General features: G+C 42.8%; 2 protein-coding genes across 2 annotated transcripts; both read right to left on the bottom strand.

Moving 5' to 3' along the window:
- Positions 1–302: 302 nt before the first annotated feature.
- On the bottom strand, positions 303–9,754 carry LOC124134228 (acid-sensing ion channel 3-like). The gene is made up of 5 exons (XM_046498949.2): positions 9,737–9,754; positions 8,806–8,887; positions 5,776–5,894; positions 2,722–2,820; positions 303–2,109 (listed from the first exon to the last, which is right to left on the bottom strand). Exons 1-5 carry the CDS (start codon positions 9,752–9,754, stop codon positions 1,486–1,488), a joined length of 942 nt encoding a protein of 313 aa, XP_046354905.1. The 3' UTR covers positions 303–1,485.
- A 25-nt stretch (positions 9,755–9,779) lies between these two features.
- LOC125372229 (vegetative cell wall protein gp1-like) lies at positions 9,780–15,232 on the bottom strand. Its single transcript, XM_048381460.1, has 2 exons — positions 14,777–15,232; positions 9,780–10,694 (listed from the first exon to the last, which is right to left on the bottom strand). Exons 1-2 carry the CDS (start codon positions 15,230–15,232, stop codon positions 9,780–9,782), a joined length of 1,371 nt encoding a protein of 456 aa, XP_048237417.1.
- Positions 15,233–22,236: the final 7,004 nt, after the last annotated feature.

Here is a 22,236-nt window from a genome sequence, read left to right as displayed (position 1 = left end):
AATTTCAAAAATGGAAATAAAAACATAATATTTAACCCATTTATACGCCAGTACACTTTAATTCTTCAGCTCTCTAGGGCTGCCATTAGCCGAGTCCCTATTTTAGTAGGTGTGTTCACATGGCACTGTTGTCATGAGCGGTTTATTACTCCACAAAGACCAGTTGCATTCTGCTGCAATGCAGTTTCTGTGAAATGTCATTTATTTCAAATCTGCGTCAAATAAGTAAATACAACATACAAAAAATACAGTCGGTTTCTTGTGAACTATGTGCCGACGTTATTGTTCTAATAATTAGTATTTGTATGCATACTTAGTACAATAAAGTCCGATAACCAAAACATACGTCTATCTACATTTGAACAATTTGAATTCAGTATCTTAAGTGGAAACGTTTTCAAACAAGCCGTGAGGTGTTGAAGCTCGAGATGCTACATGTACTGCCTGGAGGTCTGGGATTTTACTTGCGCTTCAGCAAGTATCGTTCCCTGTGGGACTTGTTAAGTTGGACCGTGCGGACAACATTCAGCACACAAATACGCAACAAAGAACCGCCACAAACATATGCTAAGTTATGATGTCTAGATGTATAAATTAGTTCAAGCACATCTGACATGTGTTTACAGCCAAGGTCGGACAATGTCATGAATGACGTTAGAAGGTGCAAGAACCCGTCGCTATGACATGTTTACAGCTTTATTGTATTTGTGACGAGGGTGGGGTAGTTCAATTGTCAAGCGTTCACGCGTTAGATCGTCACGTCGAAGACTCGTGTTCAATCCCGCATGTGATTATTATTGGTGAAATCAATGTTATGTGTTTCCAAAGAATTTGACCTAGAACAGTGAGGGAGGGAATATGTTTTTATGCCGCTTGTAGCAATATTCCAGCAATATCACGGCGGGGGACACCAGAAAAGGGCTCCACACATTGTACCCATGTCGGGAATCGAACCAGAGTCTTCGGCGTGACGAGCGAACGCTTTAGCCACTAGGCTACCCGACCGCCCCTTGACCTAGAACAGAGCTACACAGGGCGTACATATCTCACTGATCGACGGCCCTTTTGGATACGAGAATACGAGCAGTCTGTGTGGAACGTTTCCCCATGTATTCCCTTACATGTGCTATCTGGTACTGTGGAACAGATCAAACGTGGCGTGGATCATGACTTAGTCAAACTTGCATTGGTTACATTAATCAATGTGATACCTCATAATAACGTTTCGTATCTTTTACTATTAACAAACTTGTTACTCTTTTCATTACAATATCTTTATATGGACTACAATACAACTTCAACAGCGACTTAATACAACGAAATGATGCAATTCTATATTTGAGACACTGGTATCCCAAGGGACAACTGGCTATAAGGCGGACAGTTAGTCACAGCATAACCACACAAAAGAAAATATATATTGAAAAGTCAACGTTCATTAAAGCAGATCTAGACTTATCGTATAAATGATCCACAATAATTTAATCAGTAGCCTTGCACGCCTTTGACGTGGACCTTGTTCACGTGTGTTTTAGCTGGCTTACCGCCCCTACCACAACCTCTGGCCCTCACGAAGTAGAAGTCGATTATCTCCAGGACTGTGAGGAAGCTTGCCCCAAGAAGCAGCCCGAGGGCACCCCCCACGTCACACAGCAGGTCCAGCAGCGTATAGGACAGGCGCTTCTCAATGAACTGATAAGACATAGACGTTAGATAGATCTCAAGCTCAACAAAGTTCTTCCGCCAGTAGGTAGAGTTACCTCCCTTGAAACGGGAGTATTCATCGAGGAAGTTGTCCGAAAGGGGCGCTGATGATGGAGTGGTGTCATAGATGAAGGTTGAGCAGGGATCAGGACAGGTCTTCTCACAGTTCTTGTCGCTGTTCTTGAGGTAGTCGTCAATCTTCGGGTAGACACACGAGAACAGCTCCGGTGGGTCACAGATAAGGGTGTCATTTCGCTTCATGAAGATTTCCTTACACCCACACTTGCCCACCACGTAGTCACTGAGACACTCCTGTCTACATGCCTGGGTGGAGTAGGGTGTGTCTTTGTAATGCTTCAGCTCCTTAGATCCACAATTGCTCACGGACTGGTCTGCATTTTTCAACTGAAAAACAATTACAATGTTCTGGTTAGATGATGCGTCTCGCAACAGAAAAACATCAACGTTTATGGCTTGTATCACACGACAATGTTTCCGTGTGTCAGTGAGTGAACGAGTGAGTATGGTTTTACGCCGCTTTTAGCAATATTTCAGCAATATCTGGGGACACCAGAAATGGGCTTCACACATTGTACCCATGTCGGGAATCGAACTCGGCGTGACGAACGAACGTTTTAACCACTAGGCTACCCGACCGCCCCGTTAGTTGATGTAGGTAATATAGGTGGTGCTATTGCAAAATATCTATAATCAGTGTCAACATCGTCGGCAAACCTTCAGCGATGAGAATATCAATCAATATTTTCAGGGAACGAACGATAATGCGGATTTCCCGATAAAATGCACCAAATTCACCAAACATATTGCACATCGATCAGAATAACTTTATGATCTGAATTGACCACATTTTTACTTCAGGGATAGAAGAGGTATCAATGTGAATACGTGAATACATTTTATGCTTTGTAAGACATTTCTTGGTTATATCTTGCCCCTCCATCGTGTGGTACCCGCAATAGACAAAAATGAATCGTAATCACAAAAGCTGTTGTATACCTTGGAGATGTCGACGGCCAGTGAAGTGTGGAAGCCAGGTCCAACTGAGATGCCCTTGTCGGAGAGGATTGGCGGCAGCCCGTAAGGGTGTACAGCAACCTGGGGGAGACGCTCAGAGGTTAGGATTCTGTTTGTTTGTTTGTTTGTTTGATGTTTCACGCCGCACTCAGCAATATTCCCGCTATTTGACTGCGGTCTGTAAATAATCGAGTCTGGACCAGACAATTCAGTGATTGACATCATGAGCATCGATCTAAGCAAATGGTATACGATGACATGCATCAACCAAGTCAGCGAACCTGAAACCCGATCCCGTTAGTCTCTTCTAAAAAGAGTAGTATAGGACAGCGCATAAGTATCCAAGCCAGCGGGAATTATCTCGCCTACCGGAAGTGCCGCCATCTTGGATGCGCGAAGAAGGGCATGCTGGGTAATGCGTGCGCATTCAAAATGACGTCACGTCCGGTTCTGGGAGGGCGTGCGCATGCCTCCAAGATGGCATCACGCCCGGTTCCGGGAGGCGTGCGAGGAGTAGGAGAACCGCACGTAAAATCCTTAACTTCAATAAAAGACGCGCACGCAAAACCCTCCACTGAAGCAAGTTAGGACATAAGGGGCATCAGGGTGTTGGCAAGCAGAGTGAGGAGGAGGAGGACGGGAGGAGGAGGAGGAAAGAACTCCACACCCTCCCCCGTCATCTTGGAGGCACACGCCTACGAGTGACACCACATATATATGTATCTATCATATAATGGGTAGGTTTCTCAGCAGGATAAAGCCAACGGATAAACACGATATCCGTTGGGGTCATATGCGGATAGAGATGCAAATATCAAATGTCAAGTAGGGACTTCTTTCCCTGTTTATATACAAACATGGCGTCGCCCTCGTCACTCGGCGATCGAGTCAGAATTAACCATCGGGAATCTGGATAGACTACAGTAAACTACGGTTATAACGAACACGCTTATAACGAACTGACTGATAAAACGAACTTACTTTTTGGACTCGACTACTTGCGGTAGTCATGCTGTATCTAGACTTAAAACGAACTACGGTTATAGCGAACTAAAATTAGTAGTCCCTTTGAGTTCGTTATAACCGTAGTTTACTGTACTAGGATAATTGCTATCATTATCAAAAGGACAGTCTAATATACTGAAAATCAGTGTCTAACTGTGATGTAGCTAAGACATTTATAAGTTTTGGCAACTTTGGAGATATATATTTCGAAACAATTTTGCGAGGGCACGAGGCCTAGCCAAGCGGGATCAGAAGCCATATCTGTGCTTGTAGACCTCTGCGGCTTGAAACCTTTTCCACAAATCAAAATAGTTGGATTTGGCTGAAATATGTTTGAATTGTTACCTTGTTTCGTTTTGTCTCCGTGTGTACATCTGACAACACTTCTTAACGTTATGACAGGACAGACCGACAATCAACAACGTCTGACAGTGGCCGTGACGTCTCATAGACTAGGGTTAGAGTAGCTTCCCTTTGACAAAGGGCAGTTACTCTAGCGGACAGACCAATGGATTGCCGCGAAAGGCAATTAAAAACAACTGTTGTTTTGCGTATATGTTGCTTCGCCACTGTATAAGAAACAGATTTCAGTTGGAACTATATTGGCTACTGTCACTGTCCGACTTACACCTCACTTACCCTGTGACGTAATAAATATTAATGCGCGCATTCCAGGAAAACTCGCAATGTTTCGGTAATGTTTGTGAGGGAGGGAAAGCGATTTTGAAGCACAGAATACAGAATGACATTATATGATAAAGAGGTTATCAAGCTTGTGTGTTTGCGGTGGTAAATATCTTGCATTAGGAATAAACATTGTATTTAGCGAGCCTTGGCGAGGTGACAACCTCTATGTATTGATACACGAGTGGCATCACGTTTGCATGGAGACACGAGTAAAACACCATAAATATTTAAATATATCACACGAAATTGCCGTTCAGAACATTCGAGAACGTATGAACATTGAGAACTGCATGGTGAACTAATTAATAGAGAAGGTGAGGTTTACTGATACCCTATATGGCTGTGTACATGTTGTTTTCCAGAGTCTTAATACATTGTTACTTCATTGAGTCCGGGAGTAAATGGGGACACATCATTGTTTCTCTGGCATCCGTCAGCTTGGTGTTGGAAGGAAGTCTAAAGTCACCAGGTCGTAGACGTTCGCCACAATCACGGACATGGTGCTGACAAACCAAGGATCATAAGCTGGGAAACCCTGGCAACTGAGGAATGCGATACCTTCTTTGAACATAACCCTGTATTTTAAAAAGAATGTCCTCTTCAATCATGTTAAAATCACAGTTCATGAACCCAAGTAGCGATGCTTGGATTCCGATTGCGATTTGGTGGATTGTTTCACCAAAGTGGTAAGGTGAGGTGAGTTGAAATGGGGTTTAAGGTCGCGTCCAAAATTATTGCACTTTTATTGCACGTGTGTGTGGCTGCTTGTACAAGTCCGGACTGATGCCGATTTATAGTGCTAGCTCACTGGGATACCATGCTGCAGATAAACACGAATACCCCAATCAGACAACACTGAATCCAAGCCGACCAGTCCTTGTCTTATCCCCTTAATGCCGAGCGCCAGACAGGGTTACAACAAGTACCATCTTTTAACGTCTTTTGGTAAGGCGCGGCCGGGTATCGAAGCCCGGACCTTCTTCTCTCCGGGGGACGCTCTACCACTAGACCACGGAGGCGGTCACACCAAAGTGGTAACCACCAGGACCGCCAGACGTTAAAAGATGGTATTGGTGTTACCCTGCCTGGCGCTCGGCATTAAGGGGATAAAACAAGAACTGGTTGCTCGGAGTAAGTATCCTGTGTCTGAGCTGGGTTTTCATGTTAAACTGCGGCATGGTATCACAGTGGGCTATCACTAAAAATATCGACATTAGTCATCGCAAGTACAAGCGGGCACACAAACGTGCATGCATGTCGTTATATGAGTGCAATAAACTTGGACTTGACGTTAACCTCACCTCACCTTGCCTTGCATAGAGGGTTGTCATCCTGAGCTGTTACCTTAAAGCCGGCTCCATAGTGATCTGCAAAACTTCGCAGGTACTCCTCCTGCTGAGTGTGAAGGGACAACCGCAGGCCGTAGTCACGTCCGGAGTTCCGTGCCGCCAGCCTTCCGTCACCTGCATGTACGTGACGTCAACATTACATACACTTTCAGATACGTGACGTCAACATTACATACACTTTCAGGTACGTGACGTCAACATTACATACACTTTCAGGTACGCGACGTCAACATTACATACACTATCAGGTACTTGACGTCAACATTACATACACTTTCAGGTACGCGACGTCAACATTACATACACTTACAGGTACGCGACGTCATCTTTACAACGTCAACATTACATACACTTACAGGTACTTGACGTCAACTTTACAACGTCAACATTACATACACTTACAGGTACGCGACGTCAACTTTACAACGTCAACATTACATACACTTTCAGGTACGCGACGTCACATTACATACACTTTCAGGTACGTGACGTCAACATTACATACACTTTCAGGTACGCGACGTCAACATTACATACACTTTCAGGTACGCGACGTCAACATTCAAATGCTTTCAGATACGTGACGTCAACATTACATACACTTTCAGGTACGCGACGTCAACTTTACAACGTCAACATTACAAACACTTTCAGGTACTTGACGTCAACATTACATACACTTTCAGGTACGCGAGATCAACATTACATAAACTTTCAGGTACTTGACGTCAACATTCAAATGCTTTCAGGTACTTGACGTCAACATTACATACACTTTCAGGTACGCGACGTCAACATTACATACACTTTCAGGTACGTGACGTCAACATTCAAATGCTTTCAGATACGTGACGTCAACATTACATACACTTTCAGGTACTTGACGTCAACATTCAAATGCTTTCAGGTACTTGACGTCAACATTCAAATGCTTTCAGGTACTTGACGTCAACATTACATATGCTTTCAGGTACTTGACGTCAACATTACATACACTTTCAGGTACTTGACGTCAACATTACATACACTTTCAGGTACGCGACGTCAAAATTACATACACTTTCAGATACGCGACGTCAACATTACATACACTTACAGGTACGCGACGTCAACATTCAAATGCTTTCAGGTACTTGACGTCAACATTACATATGCTTTCAGGTACGCGACGTCAACATTACATACACTTTCAGGTACGTGACGTCAACATTCAAATGCTTTCAGATACGTGACGTCAACATTACATACACTTTCAGGTACTTGACGTCAACATTCAAATGCTTTCAGGTACTTGACGTCAACATTCAAATGCTTTCAGGTACTTGACGTCAACATTACATACACTTTCAGGTACGCGACGTTGACATTACACACACTTTCAGGTACGGGACGTCAACACTAATATACTCCTCGGCAAAAATATTGCACCAATAAATTTGAAGTGTAATTCCGAGTTCATTTTCAGTGTTCAGAGATTTTCAAATGTTACACCGTGTTTTGACACATCATCTGCTTGTAGAATGGCCGCCATCTTAACTACACATTCTTGTAGGCGCGTTTACGCGAGCCGTATCCTGAGTGGTCTCTGTGTGAGATGAGAGAACGTTCATGCGCCTTTACTGCTCTCATTTTTAAATGAAAATTCGGACCATGTAAAACGTCTGTCATTGGCACGATTGTAAATGAAATGCCTCAGCATACTATCCCCGAAAGTCAAAGATGGCAAATCATTGGCATACACAAACTGGTAGCCACGGTGTTGAACAGTAACCATAGTGTAATAAGTTGACTCATAAGAAAATACAGATTGCCTGGACATGTGAGGGGCTTGCCAAGATCAGGAAGGCCAGTACCAGAGAGGACAAGGTCCTTGCACGCCAGGCAAAACGGCTGCCAACTTCAACTTGCACTGTTCTTCGTCATCACTGGCATACCCACAACAGAGTGTCCCTCATCACCATCAAGCTTCCACTGAATGCAGCAGGATCAAGGGCCAGGAGACCAATAAAACGTCGGCTCCTCTCATCTCAACACATGCGGGACCGTTTCGCCTGGTGTCAGGCTCGAGCACACTGGAACTTGGCGTCATGGAGGATTATTCATTGGGTTGACGAGAGTCGGTTTGTACTGCACCACATTGATGCTAGAACTCGTGTCTGCGGGCAAAGGGGATCATCAACACAACATCCAGGAAACAGTGACTTGTGGTGATGGCTCAGTGATGGAATGGGGATGTGGCTCCTTTGAGGGGACAGTAATGGACAAAGGTACCAAGATAACATATTGGAGGGCTTTGTGCCTCATTTTGATAACCGTGCACTTGCCACGCGCTCTGTCTTAATGGACGAAAATACGCGACCCAACCGAGCACGAGCTGACTGACTATCTCCAGAACAAGGCCATTGAGACTTTGCTGTGGCCTCCTCGAAGCTCAGGCCAAAATCCAATAAAGCATCAATGGGATCGAGCATCTATTGTCCCGAAGGGCTAGAGCCGGGAACCCTCCAGTTCACAATTTCCAAGAATTGCATTGACAATGGCAGACGTCTGATTTCCAGCATGAGGAGACGTCCTGCGGATGTCACCCGTGAACGTGGTGGCTACAATAGATACTGACTTACACTGTTGAACATTTAACTGTGACATGGGTACAACGTTACTAAGACACGTACGTGTTGATCTGTCAATCCTATTCCTGACAGTTACCATACTTATAACGCTTCTATCTATCCCCAGTTACAGTCCTTGAAGTCGATGGCGAATAAAGCTTCTTTACCTTCTTTGCAAATGCCAATTTTTCCTATTATTCATAAAATGATCATCGTATTTGACATTACCTAACACTTTTGATTGCTTGTGTTTCGCTTCCGAGCTTCTCTTTACCAATCTAATTACCATTTCTGATTATCTGATTTCTGATTTTTACGCACGCACGCACAGACAGACAGACAGACAGACAGACAGACAGACACACACACACACACACACACACACACACACACACACACACACACACGGTTCTTACCGTTAAATACAAAGCACAATCCAAAGTCAGTAAAGGTGGTAGTGAAATTCTCCAGGCCACAATCGCCGACTTCCCATCGACACTAAAAATTGAAAAGAGTTAAATCAACAAAATCCATTTGTTTCAATGGAAATCGATTCAGTGAAATGATCCTCCTCCTTGCCACTAGATCAATGCCAATGTGGTAAAGCTTTTGTGAAGAAATAGTGAATAGATATATTTTCTTCCTTGGAATCGTAAATCTCCACAGGTGAAAAAAGTCCGGATTAGTAATCATGGAAAACATACACACAGAAGGGAAAACGTACAACTTCCCCAACAGTGATGTGTAAAGAAATTTTGATTTGATCCATCCCTTAACCTTCACGGTTTACCTCATCTTCCCGAGGAAGTCCAGTTTCCACCCTTGCCGAACTAGGCTGGTATTATGGAGTTACATTTTGGCTGGACTAACGAGTCTATGCATAGTCCAATCAAAATCGCGCACCGAAATCGAAATGCGGTTCGTAAACTGTCGTGTAGATTTCGATCGATTGCAGGATTTGCAAAGCATGTGCACCGCCAACTCGATGTCAGCAGAGATTTTCCAAATCTGTTCATGTTTTTAATCAAGGTGCTCACGTGATTTGATGCATTTCGCGACGTAAAACCCGTTTTATTACAATATAGATCTTGATTATCGATCAGATCGTCCTGACTGGACGCCGCCATTTTGTTTGAAGCAAATGCAAGTGATACGAGAGATGGAATCTGATTGGTCAACAGGAGAGGCTTAAAAGGGATATAACTGGTAATAGCCACTGGTGGCGCTGCGATCGAGCCCAGTAATTCCAGCCTAGTTAGGCAAGGGTAGAAACTGGACTTTTATAGTCAATGAACGCTCTTGCCTCGGGAAGATGGGTTTACCTTTTCAAATCAGAACTTAACAAACTGTTTTCCATCTTTCCATCTCCTGTTGTAAAGCTGTACACTAATTACAGACCCCAGCCGTCACAGGGCAGGGGCAGGGACAGGAGAGGACAGGGGCAGGGGCAGGAGAGGACAGGAGCAGGGGTAGGAGAGGACAGGAGCAGGGGCAGGAGAGGACAGGGACAGGGGCAGGGGCAGGAGGGGACAGGGGCAGGGGCAGGAGCAGGAGGAACAGGAGCAGGGCCAGGAGAGGACAGGGGCAGGGGCAGGAGAGGACAGGAGCAGGGACAGGAGCAGGAGAGGACAGGGGCAGGGGTAGAGGTAGGAGAGGACAGGGACAGGGGTAGGAGAGGACAGGACAGGGTCAGATGCAGGGTCAGGACAGGACAGGGGTAGGAATAGGGGCAGGGGCAGGAGAGAACAGGGGAAGAGGCAGGGCTAGTAGAGGACAGGGGCAGGGAAAGAGGCAGGAGAGGACAGGACATGACAGGAAGGGGCAGGAGTATGAACAGGGTCAGGGTCAGGGTATGGGCAGGGGCAGGAGCAGGGATAGGGTACGGGGCAGAAGAGAGCTGGGGCTTGGGTGGGAGTGGAAAGGGGCAGGGAATAGAGGCAGGGTTATGGACAGGGGCAGGGGCAGGTTGGGTATAGACAGGGATAAAGGCAGGGCAGAAGAGAGCAAGGGCAGGGGCAGGGGTAGAAGAGGGCAGGGGCAGGGGCAGGGGTAGAGGCAGGACAGGACTAACAGGGGCAGTGTCAGGAGCAGGAAAGAACAGGGGCATGGGCATGGGTGCGAGTGGACAGGGGTAGGGGCAGGGACAAGGGCTGGAGAGGAAAGGGGTAGGGACAGGGGCTGGGACAGGGGCAGGGGAGGACAGGACAGGGATAGAGGTATGGACAGGGGCAGGGACAGGGGCTGGGTCAGGGACAGGAGAGGATAGGGGCAGGGGCACTATCACAATAGTCCTGTGAGGAAATGCCTAAACAGCAGGAGCTCGAATGTATCAACTATGTTGAAGCAACCATCATCACTTTACACATGAAATGTACATTTAGTGGACCAGCGGAATACAAATTTGATGTTGAATAGGACGCATTAGTCTCAGTTTGTCAATCACGTATTGATTTAACGGTATACCACAGTACACCCTTGATACAGTACATCAAGCTCTACCTCTATAAATTGTATAACACGTTTTCTGTATTGACACTGGCAGTCCGTAAAACGTTCCAGATGGCGAAACAAACATCTATAAAAAAATGTAATTAAAACTACTTCACCACATGGTCATTTACCAACACACGTGAGCGCTAATGACAGATTTATCATTATCAACCACACGTTAACACACACCCAAGTATGTGCGCCGACACGATGGGACACTATACAAATGGTGCGGAAGCAAAACATTCGAGTTCCGAGTGAATGTTTTATTAACCCACCGTGTGTGAGGCGCCCTGATATGTCAGTCCTGGGGGCGAGAAATATAGCGTTGATATATACTCAACAACAAAAGTTCCTGAGACACCAATATTTTAGTGTATTTTTCAAACAAGTGAAGTTTGGTTTTCAATATTGTAGTACATATATGGAATCAAGTCACAAAAACGCAACTGCTACAGAAAAGCATGCATTCCATGCAAAAGTTTACTTTTTATGTAAGTATCATGCATTTCACTACCCAAGAATGAGTATAAAACACGTGTGTTAACGAGATTCCATGTGCATTGTTTAGCATCGTGCTGACAACAACCACTCAGAAAAACAACAAAATTACACAATTATTCAACATTACGAAATGTATCGCCTGTCCGAAAATGAGCGTCTGCGAGCCATTTGTATGCTTGAAGCAGGATCGAGTCAACGTGACGTTGCAAGACAATTTAACGACCACAGAAACACCATTTGGTGTTTATGGCAACGTTCGCAACAGGCGAATGCAGTCAGAGACCATCCGCGGAGTGGCAGGCCACGCGTAACCAATAATCGACAAGACAACTGGATGCGAACAAAACACCTACGAAATCGATTCCAGCCAGCAACAGTGACTGCAAGAAGCATCCCTGGCCTTCGACGAATATCTTCACAAACCGTACGTCGTCGCCTCAGATGTGCAAGGATTGTCGCCAGAAGACCCGCCAGACGCCCCTTTTTGGTAGGAAACCACCGTCAGGCACGTCTACAGTGGTGCAAACAGCGTCTACGCTGGACAGCCCGGCAGTGGGGAAAAGTTCTATTCACTGACGAGTCTCGTTTTCACCTCAGCCACAGCGATGGACGAATTCGAGTACCGACGTCGAAGTGAACGTTACGTGGAATCATTGTGTCATGGAAGAAGATTGGTTCGGGGGCGGCAGCGTTATGGTATTGGGTGGGATTACAGCAAGACAGTTTGATAGTGGTAGAGGGAAATCTCAATGGAGAGCGCTACCGCGACGAGATCATCGGCTCTGTTGTTCGACCGTTTCTGCGTCGTCATGGCCCAGGCATTACCTTTCAACATGACAACGCCCGGCCTCATATTTCTCGACTTGTTCAGGATTCTCTTCAACAAAACAACGTGAATGTCATCCCCTGGCCGGCTCGCTCCCCTGAACTCTCACCAATCGAGCTCGCGTGGGATGAGATGAGATATATATAACAGATTATTGTACCTTTCATTGAAGCTCCACATTTCTAAAATGCAATTCACGCATCTCCAAATCAGGTCATCCTAACAAAACCTTTTACATTTTCATAAGAAGTCTATGCCAATAGCAGAGTCGATTGTACGATTCCTGCTATATTATGAGCATGTGTTTTATGGATCACTGTGTAAAAGAGATACCAGGTGATTGCGAAAAGATGTGCATCCGTCACAAACACATGCAAAAAGCAAGTAAATTGTTAACCCGAAAAACAACAACATGAGAACATGTGAAACATCTCTCTTATTTCAAATTCCGTTGGGAATTGGCTATTTGACTGTGATTGAATTCAATATCAGACCATCGATATACTCCAAGTTATACTTTTTGGCCAAACTCTCGTCTTATGGATTTGACAATCCGAGCAGAATTTCCTAATCGTATGCAGAACGAAACAGATCAGTAAGGAGCGGAGCACAATTTGTGTCCATGGGGATGTCTACTTCTTTCCTAAATGCCCTATACCTAAATTTCACACAGGTATTTTCCATGAGCAAGTTCAGAATTTCAGGTTCTCAGTAACATCAGATAACATTGGAGTGAGTTGTGTTTTACGTCTCTTTCAGCAACAGTCCAGCAATATCAAGGCGTGGAACATCAGAAATGGGCTTCACATAGTTTACACATGTTTCTCAGTAATATCAGATAACATTGGAGTGAGTTGTGTTTTACGTCTCTTTCAGCAACAGTCTAGCAATATCAAGGCGTGGGACACCAGAAATGGAGTTCACATAGTGTACACATTTTACGTCTCTTTCAGCAACAGTCCAGCAATATCAAGGCGTGGAACATCAGAAATGGGCTTCACATAGTTTACACATGTTTCTCAGTAACATCAGATAACATTGGAGTGAGTTGTGTTTTACGTTTCTTTCAGCAACAGTCTAGCAATATCAAGGCGTGGAACATCAGAAATGGGCTTCCCATAGTTTACACATGTTTCTCAGTAACATCAGATAACATTGGAGTGAGTTGTGTTTTACGTCTCTTTCAGCAACAGTCCAGCAATATCAAGGCGTGGAACATCAGAAATGGGCTTCCCATAGTTTACACATGTTTCTCAGTAACATCAGATAACATTGGAGTGAGTTGTGTTTTACGTCTCTTTCAGCAACAGTCCAGCAATATCAAGGCGTGGAACATCAGAAATGGAGTTCACATAGTGTACACATTTTACGTCTCTTTCAGCAACAGTCCAGCAATATCAAGGCGTGGAACATCAGAAATGGGCTTCCCATAGTTTACACATGTTTCTCAGTAACATCAGATAACATTGGAGTGAGTTGTGTTTTACGTCTCTTTCAGCAACAGTCCAGCAATATCAAGGCGTGGGACACCAGAAATGGGCTTCCCATAGTTTACACATGTTTCTCAGTAACATCAGATAACATTGGAGTGAGTTGTGTTTTACGTCTCTTTCAGCAACAGTCTAGCAATATCAAGGCGTGGGACACCAGAAATGGAGTTCACATAGTGTACACATTTTACGTCTCTTTTAGCAACAGTCCAGCAATATCAAGGCGTGGAACATCAGAAATGGGCTTCCAATTGTTTACACATGTTTCTCAGTAACATCAGATAACATTGGAGTGAGTTGTGTTTTACGTTTCTTTCAGCAACAGTCTAGCAATATCAAGGCGTGGGACACCAGAAATGGAGTTCACATAGTGTACACATTTTACGTCTCTTTCAGCAACAGTCAAGCAATATCAAGGCGTGGAACATCAGAAATGGGCTTCCCATAGTTTACACATGTTTCTCAGTAACATCAGATAACATTGGAGTGAGTTGTGTTTTACGTCTCTTTCAGCAACAGTCCAGCAATATCAAGGCGTGGAACATCAGAAATGGGCTTCCCATAGTTTACACATGTTTCTCAGTAACATCAGATAACATTGGAGTGAGTTGTGTTTTACGTCTCTTTCAGCAACAGTCCAGCAATATCAAGGCGTGGAACATCAGAAATGGGCTTCCCATAGTTTACACATGTTTCTCAGTAACATCAGATAACATTGGAGTGAGTTGTGTTTTACGTCTCTTTCAGCAACAGTCCAGCAATATCAAGGCGTGGAACATCAGAAATGGGCTTCGCATAGTATTCACATGTGAGAAATCGAACCCGGCCTTCGGGTGTGACGAACGAAAGCTTTTACCACTAGGCCATTAATCGCCCATTAACTGACAATAATCGTGTAATAATTGATCCAAGGAACAATCTGGTACCTTGTATCACAGGCATACCATTTATTGCATGCACTAAATTAGCAACAAAACAACAATAAGTTTTATAATGAATACAAGGGAATACTAATTGTAATTGAAAAACAGTAAATGTGACAGTGAATATTAAGCAAACTGAGGTGCATGTACTTGCCTGTAATACTTGATCTTCAATCCTATGTCCATTAAATTGATAATAATTCTCCCATGCCCTTTGCGAGTGGAATTGAGAGAAGTCAAATTCGTCAAAAGATGGTGGCGTGTCATTTAGGTTCTCAAATCCAAATTGCTTCATTTTCTTAACCATCGGCACGATATGTTCATGTTTTGCTTCCTGAAGTCGAATGAAGTTGATGTTACAGATGGTGACGGTGGGGAAGGGGAGAACTCTACCTCTCAGGATGTCGTAATTGACACGTATAGGCTTGCTAAGGTAGAGAATGATCTGTGTAGAGATGTTGTAGGACGTAAAGGCGAGGGCCGCGATCAAAATCCACACCCACACAAGCTTGCGACACCACCCTGAGTCAGCCTTCAGTAGTGTATTAAGACCATGCATGTTGACACAGTCAGCGAAACGGGGACTTGACTCTGATATCTTGTTCTTCATTTTGCGCAATATGTGTAGCAGCCTCTGTTCCTGCTATGTGTATCCCAATACCCCGAATTCCATCATAGGAAGTGTCAAAATCACTGTCCAGTGGAAATAAAATCAATACATGTAGGCGTTAAATGAAGCTCTCGTTAATGCTGTCAACCACGTAGGTGTTGCTGGTAGATTCATGAACTCAGACAGAACGGCACTTCTATCTTTATTATTTGTTTCACGGATTCGCCAACCATGAATCTACAAAGGTAGATTTCATTTGAATTTCAAAAGTCCATTTCTCTTTCCACAGTAATAACTATACAAATAAACAACACATTACAATAGAGCGATATGAGAAAGGAACATAATAATAATTACACACATACGTTTTGACGTTTTCATTCTTGTTTCTACCTCCTGTTCGATGAGACGTCCTCCGTGGTCTTGTGGCTGAGCATCAACCTTCAGGGGAAGGTCGGGGTTCGATTCGGCTCGGTGTCAGTATACTGTGTCTGAGTGGGGTATTCATGGTAAACTGCGGCATGATATTTCAGTGGGCTAGCACTATAAAATCGGTAAATGTTCTCCAGTACAAATACTATTTTAATTCTAGTAACGTGTTGCAGAAGGTGGACTCAGTAACGCATGATGTAAGTTCAACTACTTATGGCTGCCAAGTGTCTTCATACTGCTGCCAAGCTCTTGGTCATGTAATCACAAATGATATTACTATTGTTGGCAAAAACATCCTTCATCCATTGTTCAAATATGGTCTAAATTATCGTGAACAATCAGCTATTAATTGAGATCACAACTTTGAAATAGATATGGGTGCTCTCGAAGCAGATGCCAAAATATGGGCCTGTGGAGAAGAAGAACCTGTGATATGTCTTTTAGTCTTTGAAGTAAGTTCGTGATAATTTCATTGGCAGAATGCATAAATTGAAAAAGAAAAAGAAAACAAAGAATAGGAATAAACCCATTCTCTACCAGCCAGCTGTATTCCAAACCCTGGCTGCCCTACATGAAAAGTTTGTAGGCCTCATGTGTGACAACCAGAATTTGTAATAATCACTAGCTTAACTGTTTGATCTAAGAACTTGGTATACGAAAGAAATAATGTCACATATAACACCGATATGCTAACTGAGAAGGAATTCTGCCGAGTTGACGATTGGGAAGTTGAAGTCATCCTTTTTGTCATACAGTTTTGTGGAGAGTGTTTTGTCACTCTGAATCTTTATGCATAGATCTAAATATGAAACAGATGAGGCGGTCTCAATGGTCTCCTTTATTTCTAATTCAAGAGGCTAAATCAGGGGAAGAGAATTGGCTTTTTGATTATTATTGAACGATATCAAATAACCGATAAGCTAAGCTAAACGTAGGCTTAAGCTAACCTTCTTGACCAAATTACCGATTTTTCACTTTGCCAATCCGAGCAGAAATTCCGATGCCTATGCAGAAAGGAAGAGGGAAATGTTGACACCGACGCCTGGAGCTGCTGGAATACTGCTCTACATGAAGGGAAGATGAGACGTCTAAATTGGTCTGAATGAAATGTTTTTTTGATGTTTGGCTAACATGCTCGCCATATAGTGGGAAACGTAGAATGGATCCTGCTTCTTGCAGAGTCCATAAGTTGTGAAGCGGTTGGGTAGCCTAGTGGTGCCGACTCCCAACATGGGGATATGTGAGGAGCCCATTTCTGGTTTCCTCCACTCACTCACTCACTCACTCACTCACTCATGATTATTGAAAGGGTTTTTATCAAATAGTCCACATGCACTTCAGTATGTCCGCAATCGTCCTCGCAACTTGAAATATAATCACAAAATATCGCGAAGATTAATTAAGGAACACAATTAGCTGCGACGGATTGAGAAAATATATACGAAATAAACGCTGTCTGTCTGCCCTTTCGTGCATGTGAGAGACAAGAAAGTTATATCTTTAAACGTTGATTCTTAAGCACATGCGTGTCTCCTTGAAAATGACAGGATGTGAATGAAATAGTAGACAGCCACACGTGAGGCTGTGGGGTCCAGCTTGGTGTGTCGTGGGATATTATTACTTACTCACATACTGTATAGATTATGATTTCATCTATTGAAAGATTGAATGTGAAGTACGTGCGTGGCAGGTTAATTATACTACACGTAAGTTGATAGTGAGTGATTGAAATACCAAACAGTAAATCATTGATATAAGTATGGCAGATCAACAAGGTATAAGTACACCATACCTCGGCAACTCTACACACATGCCACTAAAATATTAAATCTCTTAGCGGAAATAACGTTTCAAAATACGCTTTAAAAACTTTATTACAATGTTTTCATGAAACATTGCCATGAGAAACCCGAAGAAAACGTTGTATAAACGTTGTGTGTTAGCAAGGTAGACATGACAAAAGTGCAAATAAGCCTTACTTACGCCTGCGATGTTGTGAATTTGCATTGACGATGTTACGATCTATCCAAATCTGCAAAGTTGTAAACCCACTTGACTTGCACCTTAATGCAATCAAGGAAAGAACTTCTTTACAATTACAGAAAGTATCTGACACAAGTGGAATTTATACCATGTGGATTCTCAAAAACGCAAAGGATTTGCTTAAATTTCAATTCTGTCAAAACATTTGGCTTTTACAAAATTTGTACACCACTATCCAACATGACAAACCTGAGGAAAAAAACATCCTTCCTTGATCCATAGGGTCTTTGTGGTGACCTAGATACAGTTACACATCTATATTCAGAGGTTCAGGACAATTTGTCAACATGAAAGCAAATGCCATCTGAAAGTTTACTGAGAAAAGAATATGTGAAATATTGTACTCCCTTAGTGATAACATTGATAAAGTGTGACAGGCCTTAGACAACAACATAAAGACGGCATCGTCTCATTATATGAAGTGCACTATCTTATAGATTCAATATGCTCCTATTATAAACTAGCGAATTTCAACATCGACCTTTAAGCACCGGTCCTGTGCAGCCCGCCTGAAAGCAAGGCGTCCTGTGAAGGGTGTGACCCCAACAGATCACCATAGGTGGCAAAGACTGTGGTGGGTTAGGCAACATCAAGTAGGGACTGTGCGCTAATGGTGTCAATCAAGGTTTCGCCGCCGATTCACAGATGGCAGAAAACGTTGTTGGCGACGTAGCGGGGATCGGTATGCCACGGCAACAATTCTTGACCGTGATCGAGGGCGGTAGTGTCATGGTGTGGGGCGGTATCACACATGGCAGATACAGGTCGTCACAGATTATCTCCGACGAGAAGGGATACGGACATTGGAATGGCTCGCAAAGCCCCCTGACATGTCTCCAACCCGAGAATCTGTTGGATGTTCTGGGGCGGAGAGTGTACGCCAGAGAACCAGCACCGGCCAACATGGCCAAGCTTAGTGTAACTCTCCAGGGTTTCCTACTCTATTAACTGTGTGCCTGCCTCGCGGTACCTCACCCCGGCACTGAATCAACTCGCTGACTCTAATTATCCGTCTGATTTAATGGGCATATGTACAATTGTGTTCTGTGTTCCCGGTCTCCATATATCAATAGCTTCAGTGTTGGGCGCAATATTGAGGTATAATTATTTTAGATGCAATGAAAAGCTCCGGCATGGATCGATATCACGTTATCGGATGAAAGAAGGCTTTATTTGAAGGTTATATTTGGTTATGTTTGAAAAGAACTGCATCAAGTAATAGCATCAGTTAACATTTTACAATGGTGGCCGGAGCGACTCTAATAGTATAATTATAATCTCAATCGTTATTACTCGCTTTTATCTTTTACGTTTTTGTTGAATTCCGCAAAACATAATCCATGAATCTGCAACCTATGTAAATGTTTATAATCATGTATGGCAGGGCTGATTGATATGCTGAGATGCTCAAGTATGAAGAATTGTTTGTTTGTTGTTTAACGCCGCACTCAGCAATATTCCAGCTATATGACAGCAATCTAAATAATCAGCTAGACCAGACAATCCAGTAATTTATATCATGCGAATCGATGGGAGACGATGACATGCGTAAACCAAGTCAGCGAGCCTGACCACCCGAACCCGTTAGTCGCCTTTTATGACAAGCATGGTTGCTGAAGATCAGCTCTAACACCGACCTCTACGAGGCAACACATACAAAGGGTCGGTGAATGATCGAGTCTGGACCAGACAATCCAGTGATTGCACTGTTTGCTTTTTATGTGATTTATACACATTCTACGCATCTGTATGGGATGACCGTGATGTATCTGCTGTTAATGCTGTACACCACCGTGCTATCAGGTTTTTTCTTGGCGTGGGCAGATAGGCACCTAATTTGGCTCTTAATGGGGATACGGGATGGTCAGATAGTGATATGTATAGCTGGACAGTGGTGTCGTTTTAGAAATATGTCTGGTCGATTGAATAAACATGTTTTTTGGTGGGCGGAAAGGCTTTCACCCAATCACAAGAACTGGAACTCACGTTTTTCGGCAAAATTGGCCGACCTTAACATACAGCATATATTCAACATCACCACTGCTTTAAATGCGAAAGATATATCAAGCAACAAACAAGATGTCCTTATGGAAAAACATCTAAACAGCTGGCAGGAACTTCTATGGAGAGATAATGTTCATACTGGTACCAGGAAACTCCGTACATAAAGGATTTTAAAAGATTGTTATTGCTGTGAAGACTGTGTCAAGTGCGTTATGCCCCGGTGTTACAGAACTGCCTTTAAAACCATTAGATGTGGTATTGCGCGTTTAAGGGTCGAAACAGGCAGATATTTCAATTTAAAGGTTGAAGACAGCGTGTGCTTTAATTGTAATGATCATCTTGAAGATTAAAAACATGTTTTATTGTGGGTCCTTTTTAAACATGAGGTATATGTCACTATCAAAAACTGCTTTTTAATATTACAACGCAGATAACTATTGCTATATGGGTAAAACGTTTTCTGTGTTCTGGTATGTTCTGTGTATGGTCTCTCATAACTTCATATGAGTGGCGCTGTAATTATAGATTTTTGGTTATATCTAGTGCACTTCAGCATTACAAACTTATACTTCGCGCGTCACCTCCCCGTCTGCCTCTGTAGAAAACAAACATATGCCGTTGATATAGCGCCTTATAGACACTGGGGGGGGGGGGGGGGGGGGGGGGGTATTTGCCCAACTTTGCCCAACTTTGCCTAACTTTGATTGATTTATTATTCGTAACTAATGTAGACAGTGTGTGGAGTTCGGGTGTATCCGATCCTATGTGCAGTGATCATTGTTTTATATTCGTACAAAATAAGGAAAACATACCTAGAAATGTAACTTTTTAAAGAAAAATCTACAAGAACAACATGGCTGATAATGACGAAATTATTGACAGCTTAACTGAGACAAAGTGGGATAATTTGTTATCATCCAATCATGTTGACGTTATGGCAGAATGTTTTACCCGGACAATTATTGACGTATGTAATAATCATATTCTTAACAAATGTGTAATAATTAGACTTAATGATCCACTATCGATCACTAGTGAGATACGTCGACTGATCAGGAAACGTAACAGAATTCATAAGGTTGCTAAAAAGCGTAACTTAGATTCTGACTGGACTAATTTTCGTCAAATAAAAAACCGTGTTATCTCCTATGTTCGCACTGCAAAGAGCAAATATGTACACAAAGATTGATAGTAAAATTAATGATGCGTACGGTGAAAAAGTATGGTGGCTGCTAGTGAAAAAATATTTAAGGGGCACCAGTCATACAACATTTCCTCCCATTACATACCACGATATACTATATGATGATACAAGAGATATTGCAAATGTGATGAACAATTATTTCTCTGACCAGGCATCCGTTAAATATCCTGATAAAATTCTCCCTGATATTAAGTTTAAAACAGAAGAATCGCTCTCTACTGTCATTCTAACAACAAAGGAAGTTCAAGATGTTCTCTTCTCTGTTGATGTAACTAAAGCAACAGGGCCCTACCATATCAGCAATAGATTATTGGAATTAAGTGCTTCAGCGATATCATATCCACTGGCTAAATTGTTTAATGTATCCCTGGAAAGTCTACTTTTCCGGTAAGTTGGAAAGAAGCTTCCGTAGTACCTATTGATAAGAAAGGTAATATTAATGAATGTAGTAATTATGGACCCACATCTCCGCGGGTTGTATGGCTAACATATTCGAAAAATGCGTTTTTATATATGTTTTTAATTACTTAAGAGATAATAATTTGCTTACAAATCTTCAATCAGGTTTCATTCCGGGAGATTCGACCGCTAACCAGCTGACTTATTTATATGATTAAATGCTAGAGAATTGGATAAAGGCAAAGAAACCAGAGCAGTCTTTTGCGACATTAGTAAGGCCTTTGATAAAGTTTGGCATAAAAGCATTATCCATAAACTCAAATCCTATGGTATGGAAGGGAAATTGTTGAGATGGTTTGAAAGCTACCTAAATCAGGGATGCCAACAGGTAATTATCAATGGATACAGTTCAGACTTACCACCAGTTACGTTCGGAGTTCCACAAGGGTCAGTTTTAGCTACTGTTTCTGATTTTCATAAACGACATTATAGATGATGTTGATAGTAATATTAGATTGTTTGCCGACGACACATCCCTATATGTCGGGGTAAATGTTCCAAATACAGCAGCACATTGTCTGAATAACGATCTAAATGGAATATCTTCTTAGGCAGAAAACTGGCAGGTTGATTTCAACCCTAATAAAACAGTATCTGTTCAGTTTTCCCGGAAGATTCTTCCCAATGTAAAACCAGTTTGGAAAATGAGTAACACTACTGTTCAGGAAGTTCATTCTCATAAACATCTAGGACTTACTCTCCAAGAAGATTGTATGTGGAATGATCACATTGATAGCCTAGTCAAGAAAGTCAGTCCAATGATTAACTGTCTCGGGAGTTTCAAGTATCGTTTAAATAGAAATACACTGGAAACTATGTATAAATCTTTCATATTACCGATATTTGATTACTGTTGCCACAT

Source organism: Haliotis rufescens, unplaced genomic scaffold, assembly GCF_023055435.1.
Source record: "Haliotis rufescens isolate VD_foot unplaced genomic scaffold, xgHalRufe1.0.p SCAF_1, whole genome shotgun sequence".
NCBI lineage: Eukaryota > Metazoa > Mollusca > Gastropoda > Lepetellida > Haliotidae > Haliotis > Haliotis rufescens.
The sequence above is the reverse complement of the archived record's forward strand: the minus strand, read 5'-3'. Positions and strand labels throughout refer to the sequence as shown.